Source organism: Pterocles gutturalis, unplaced genomic scaffold (assembly GCF_000699245.1).
Source record: "Pterocles gutturalis isolate BGI_N339 unplaced genomic scaffold, ASM69924v1 scaffold15642, whole genome shotgun sequence".
NCBI lineage: Eukaryota > Metazoa > Chordata > Aves > Pterocliformes > Pteroclidae > Pterocles > Pterocles gutturalis.
The window spans coordinates 64944-71869 of record NW_010108195.1 but is presented as its reverse complement, the minus strand read 5'-3'; the positions used below and the strand labels follow the sequence as shown (position 1 = coordinate 71869).

General features: G+C 41.1%; 1 protein-coding gene across 1 annotated transcript in view; it reads left to right on the top strand.

Annotated features, from left to right (window-relative positions):
• Window positions 1-973: 973 nt before the first annotated feature.
• Window positions 974-6926, top strand: part of LOC104461085 (dystonin-like) — a 70849-nt gene continuing 64896 nt past the window's right edge. Inside the window, exons 1-3 of the mRNA XM_010072540.1 lie at window positions 974-2254; window positions 4464-4625; window positions 5755-5925. Coding sequence (XP_010070842.1) covers window positions 974-2254; window positions 4464-4625; window positions 5755-5925 — 1614 coding nt within the window. The remainder of the gene's footprint in view (window positions 2255-4463; window positions 4626-5754; window positions 5926-6926) is intronic.

Sequence of the window (6926 nt, the reverse complement as noted above, 5' to 3'; positions counted from 1 at the left end):
GCTTCAGAAATGAGCAAGAAGGAGGGAGGGCAGCCCACTAGCTGGAGCTCGTAGTCGGGACCTGCCGAATGTAAACCTGCCGTGCCTTCGGGGGGACGCCGTGCCGCGCTTGCTCTGCTCTGCAGTTGCCTTAAAGAGCTCTCCAGGATGGTGCTGGGAGAATCGGCCTAAGACCTTCCGTTTCCTACGGTCTGCTCGAAGGACGCGTTGGCTTGGCTGCTAGAAAATGATGTTTTCTTGTGGGACTTGTGGAGGCACCACGGACAAGCCTGGTACAAGCGGAGGATAAGCTGCCTTTTGGATCAAGGTTATTTATAGCTACTGCCAAAAAAGTAAAGGGCTGGTTTATTATTCTTACTGTTTTGATTTAACTTATTTCCACCACCCCCGCCCCACCCCCTCAAGATTTTCTCTGGTGCCTTGGTCTGGACAGTACACAGCCACTGTGGATTCTGTCTTTTTAAGCTGCCGCACCATGTTTTATTTATAAAGGAGTTGGGACTCTGCAAACCAGTTAAATGGATTACAGTTGAGCCGTCACCTACAGAAGATAATGCACTGCTTTCTGTAGTGCTTGTTCGTTGGGAAGGCTTAGTCGGGAGATTTCAGATTCTGACCTGGAAAAATAAATGAAGCCTTCCATGGAGTGTTTGAAATATTTGAGCCACTGCTGGTATCTGCTATACTTTGGGTTTTTGTGACATTGGTAAAATTCTGTTACTTTCTTACTGAAGCACTTTATATTTTGGAGGGGGAAGATACCTCACATCCAGGTAAAGTTGCATTTAAACTGGTGCACTGATTATGAATAACCTCCACCACCTCATAAGTTATGATGTATATGCTGTATCTATGCATCTTATGCTAAGGACAAGTTTACTATAATTCTTCAGAGTGCTAGTGTTTTTAAAATATTTTCCCTGAATCCATGAAAACAGAGGTATAGTGGTGTACTTGTGCGAATACGTTCAGGATGGGGAAGCCACTTAGCAGGCCAGACTGTCTACGTCAGAATCCTCCATGTGTTGGCAAAGGGGAAGAAGATGAAGATCTAAATATTGAGGACTGCTACGTTCCCCAGAGGTCTATCTATGACACTGTGCGGCTGAATGAACAGATCGATTCGGGCTCCAAGGGCAGCCTCTCCTCGAGGCATTTCACAGACCGGACCTTACCCTACAGTCACAGAACACTGGATATCAGCACTTTGTGCTCCAACGGTGCCCTTACTTCTTCCAGTGTTTTTGAGCTCCGAAGCCGTGAAGCTAGCAAGTTAGATGAAAAAATGATCTTTGATGCTCTCAAACTGAACAGTGATATAATTCGGACAGCTGGATTACCAAAAGCAAAGTCTCACACAGAAAAGAAGGAGCACAGGCGATCATGGAGGATGTTTGTTCCGCCCAATTTTTCAGATTACACAAATAAAAGTGAATGCTCCTTTAATGAAACTGCTGATATGTCAGATACAGCTAGATCAGGCAAATGCAAATGGGGTACGAGTTCTCTTACCTCGGAAGAGGATGATTCTGGTTTATGCAGCCCTCCAACAGAAGGGGAAGAAAAACAAGATACACTGTTAGCAGGGGAGCAAGCTCAAATAGAAAGTTTGTCTTCTGCAGAAGATATCCATGTGGTAGGTCAGTTCAGACCATATTTCCCAGCGATTTGCAAAGAGCAGCAAACCCCAGTGCTTGCCAGTGGTAGTGTCCCTGTCAAAGAAAGCTGCAGACTAGCTTTGCAGGACATTTTACCCTCTGGAAAAGTAAAACAAAGCAATGCACAGACATGTGAGAGCGATCGGGAAGAGCTGGGGGGGAAATACTCTGACTTACAAGGTTTCAAAGAAAAAACTCTGTCACATGAAGGTCCTCTTCAAAGTGATGGAAGAAGTCTTTCTCTCGACAAAAATGAAGTGGAAAATTCATATGAAGTTAATGAAAAACTTAAAACACATGTTACAACAGTAGAGGAGGATTATGTAGATGATCATCATGTAGATGTTTATTATGCAAATGTTGGTGTAAATAATAGTGACTTAGATTTAGCAAAATACAAGATTTTATCTGATGCAGGGGAATCCAGTATTGCACATACAGACTCAAATGAAAGGTCAGTTTCTGTTCAACAGCTTGAATTAGATAGGACTGTAAACTGTCCAAAAGCTACCCCAAGGAGAAGTAAAGGCAATATCTGGACGACTGGCATCCAAGAAACCTTGGATACAGTCTGCAATGGCCTACTGTCTAATAAGGTAATATAAATAAAAATCCATAGATTTATGAAATATTGGTAATGCAGCCTTAAAGGTATTTGTTTCAAGCTTTCTTTAAGTTTTGCTGTTGTTGCAAAAATGTCATTTTTAAAATTAATTCAGCAGATGCAGTAATCAGTGTCATTTGCATAACACACATGGGATGTCCAGAACAGGTGAGATGGTCAGTTCAGAAAAAGAGTTGAGGGCAAAATCTGAAAGGGATGATTACTTCCATCTGTGTGGGGCAGGGTTATTTATTGCCCAGCTGGTGCCTGTTACCCCTAATGTGCACCCACGTTGGTGCTCAGTGTTTGTACAGAGCGTGGTTACGGGCAGTGCCACTGAAGGGCAGCTACAGCCCGAGTATTCAGCCCGAGCAGCCTTACTCATCAAGGTATAAGCAACAGGATCAGATCCTTGTGGTTTCCAAAGCAGGCAGATTAAAGGCTCACTGCCTCTTCTGAAAGCTGCCTTTTGCGTTTGCGTGCCAGAAAGCAGATCTGATGTTATGGTAGTATTTTACAAGCGCAGGATCTTGCAGCGCTTTGTGAGTGGCGGATGAGGTAAGAGAGCAAGAAGTGAAGCTTTGTAATAAGTAAAGGGTGTTTGTTGGGTCTGTAATTTTTTTCTTCCCACTCTGGTTGAAATCTGAGATACTTCAAGCTTTGTTGCTAAGTTGTTCTGGTAAACTTTGGCCTCAGCAATAATTGTAATTTATTTTAAGCTTCTCTCTGTGAAGAATGCCTGTATTTTTAAAGGGCAGATTATGGACATGAGTCCTCCCTGTGGTAGGACGTTACTCTCAAAAGATGAGGCTTTATGGAACATAAAAGAAGAATTTGTTATTGATTCTGTGTGGAAATATTATTCTGCCTCCTCCCTACCCTACAGTCAAGAAAAGCACAAGTGTTTTCCTTTTTCTGGGAGCAGCCGGCTGGTTGCACTCTATCAGTTTTCATGTAACCAGTTTTAGGGTTTTCAGGTTTTTTTGTCCGTAAGAACAAAATTCTCACAGGTGCTTAATTTATTTTACCCCTCGTGTTAAGTGTAGTTACTCTCACTTCTAGATTGACTTGTCAAGCTGGTGGAAGCATGCTCAGCCAGCTGAGGTCTGCTGCTTTAAAAGCAATCACTTGCCACACTGTGAGTCGTGCAAAAGAGGAGAGTCACTGGCATGTTCAAAAAGTGCTCCTTTCCTTTCGGGATGCTGAGGAAGGTTGCTTTGGATGCACTAAGTGTACACCAAAACTGTTACTGAATGCTGCGATAGAAACAGGAGGATTTAGGGTCAAAAGTTGAGCATTCTTTGGCATTGTTTATTCATTGGTTATTTTTCACTGGCCTGTGTAATTAATTCAGGGGCTTCAGGCCATTTTCTGATCTCATTGACACGGGTGTCAGTGCAACCTAGTGCAGCTGAATACAAATGGAGATTTACATTGCTGTTGCTAATGGTGGTAATCTGACTCTGAAAAGCTTAAATACCTGAAAGAGTAAAATAAAGCAAACATACTGCTCAGGCTGCTGTTTGGGTAGGTCAAAGCCCTGCCAATTTGCAAGAATATCCCTCTGAATGAAAACCCATTCTCCTGGGTCTGCTGGCATGCTGTTTCAGCAGCATCTGTCGTGCCACCTCCTCACTTGTTACCATTATATTCTCCTCAAAACTACCTTAAAATATCTCTTTCTTCACTGCTTCTTTAACTTTTGCTTTTGTTCTCATTTGAAAAAAAAATGCCCAGCTCTCTCTCTTAGTAGGTGTTTGTTTGTTTATTTATTTGAGGATAACATAACAATCCTTCTGTGCCATTTTTTGGTAGATTTGTGGATATATAATTAAACAGATAGATGAGTCTCTCTGTCTTGATTTTTTTCCTCTGTTACGTGTTCTTTCTTTTTTCTTTTTTTTCCTTTTTTTTTTTTTTTAAAAACTGTCCTTTCTCTGTCTCTCCTTTTCCTTCCTGGCTAAAACTACTCGTGGAAATGTACATCATTTTCCTTCTATGGTGTATTGCATTTACTATGTTTAGAATGAGTCTGTTCTGTTTAGATTTATTATTTTTTTTTAGGAGGGTGCTGATGAGGAATGGTTTCCTTTCTTCTAGATGTCAATTTTCAGCTTTTTTTTTGTTTGTTTGTTTGGGTTTCTTTGTTGCATACTGGGATGGATACAATGTTTCATGTGTGTCTTGGATTTCAACTGCAGGAATTCCAGAAAGAAGAAATTGAACCCCTCCAAGTAAAACAACAGGAGATAAACTGGTTGGGTCAAGGCCTTATTCAAAGTGCTGCAAAGAGTACCAACACAGAAGACCTTGAACGTGACCTTGAAGATGTCAACACCAGATGGAAGACTCTTAATAAGAAGGTTATTGTTTTGTATACTATTCAGCTTTTGGTGTGTTCTGCTGCTTGATTATTTGCTTGCTGACGTCTTTCAAAATACAGGAAATTAAATATTCACTAAGAATATGAATTATGTCACTTTACACAATCACTTTGTTGGACACAATCACTTTGTTGGTAATTCGGAGGATAAGATTTATATCGCTAGTAGCCAGAGGTATTACTGTGATTTATGAGGTTGTGTCAATCTTTCTGTAGGTCTGTCCTGATTTTTATTCAGGAAAGACAACTCCTCTAGGACTATATGTTCCTTCCTGCTTAAGCAGAGCGGGGAATTTTGGTAACCCAATCAAAGAGGATGGAGTTGTGACACAGTCATGGGAAAGCTATGTCATTTGTAGCCAGCCACTTTCAGTCCTTGTTCATACGTTTTTTCACTCTGTTGTATTTGTTCATGTACACTGTGGGACCTGCACGGTGCACAGAGCAGTGATACAAGCCAGCTTTGTGTGACTAGGGGCAAATTTCCTTTCTAGCACCTTAAGGATTGTATTGCTTGAGACATTGGAAGGTACCACTGCTTTGGAAAACCAGCTATAGGTGTTTTTCTGTGCTTTGAAGAGTCCTCTTTCTGCTGCTGTTGAAAATGGCAAGGGTGGGAAGTAGAAATGGCACTCATTTTCCTCTGCACCGTCTTCCTGAAGGAGTGGTGCAGCAGAACCGCAGACACCTGTGGTTCACCAATTTGCCTTCTCCTTTCTTATTTCTTCTTCCCTCTGGAGGGATTATTGTCCCTTATTAAAAGTTGCTACTTCAGGTTCCTGGCTCAGTCTTTCTATAAGGAAAATAAAGACTGAAACACACACATCCTGTCAGTATACTTCATAATTCTGTAGCTATATAAACCAGGAGTGTCTTTTGTAAGGAATTACTAGGACAGTCTGATTTACTGGGAGTCAGCCTCTTCTTTTCATTGAATGTCTGTAGCCCCAAGAGATTAATGCTAAATTGTGCCATAGTGCTGTTATGAATAGCCGTGAAAATGAGAGTAGTTGTTAGTAATATTGCTAGATGTTCTATGGATTTTGGCTACTTATTTCACAGAAATAAAAAGAAAAGCAGGATACAGTGTGATCCTCTCCCTTTTTCAGGTTGCCCAGCGTGCTGCGCAATTGCAGGAAGCACTCCTTCACTGTGGGGGATTTCAGGATGCCCTTGAATCCCTGCTTAGCTGGCTCATTGATACAGAGGACCTTGTGGCTAATCAGAAACCACCATCTGCTGAATTCAAAGTTGTAAAGGCCCAAATACAAGAACAGAAAGTAAGTTAAATGCATGCAGAATATACCTCTTTCCAGTGGATCAATGAGAACAAATTCCCAGTCTTCGGCAAAACATAGTCTGTTCAGGTGTATTATATTACATTGAAGTGTGCTGAGGAGTTTAAAGCAGCCATCTGTTTGATACTCAGGAATCTGTCCAGGGTTGGGAGAAGTGCTCATCTTCTGGGACATAAGACAAAGAGTGACATTGTGCAGTCTGAGCTCTGCTTAGAATTATTACCACTATCTGGAAAGAATTGTTAAAGGGCCCATTAGAAAAAGAGAAAACATGAAATCCAGTGTTTGGCCATTTGGAAAGTTGGAAATGAAGGCTAGTAAAGTTTTCATTGTAATAATTCCAAGGTAATATTGCAGATAATGGACTTAAATACTTGGCTTTTGATCCTGATTGTGGTCTGATCGTTGTTGATAATTAGTTGGAATGCTGTTGGGAAGCGGCCTGTACTGATGTAGAAGCGCTATCAGTGTTGTCAACTTTTGCAGATCTTCATAATGGTTATAGTAAAATGAACCATAATGCAGCTCATAAAACATACAGTCCGTGCAGTTGGACTGTGTGGCCCACTGCCATCTGGAGATTTATTATAAAGTTATGGTCAGTACAGGTTGTCATATTGGGATACGTGCAGAGGCAAGATGTTAATGTTACCAAAGGCAACTAGAAAATGGAAGAAGGGAGGATTTTAGACATGTGTTTTATTCTTCATGGAGAATTTACTGGACTAGATCAGTGAGCTCAATTGTATCTCAAAGAAGTGATTATACAGTAGTTTTTGTATCTATTTTCCTGTCTCTGTGTATATCAGAATTATCTATTGTGTTGCTAAATCTTTTTTTTTCTCAAAAGTGTTCCTATAAAATTTATCAGATACTGTAGCCTGTTTCCCTCAATGGTTTTAAATAGACCGTTTTCCTCTATGCCTTCACTCTTCAGGCTGCCACACATCTTAACCCCCTAGAAACCACGGAGGTTGTTTGGG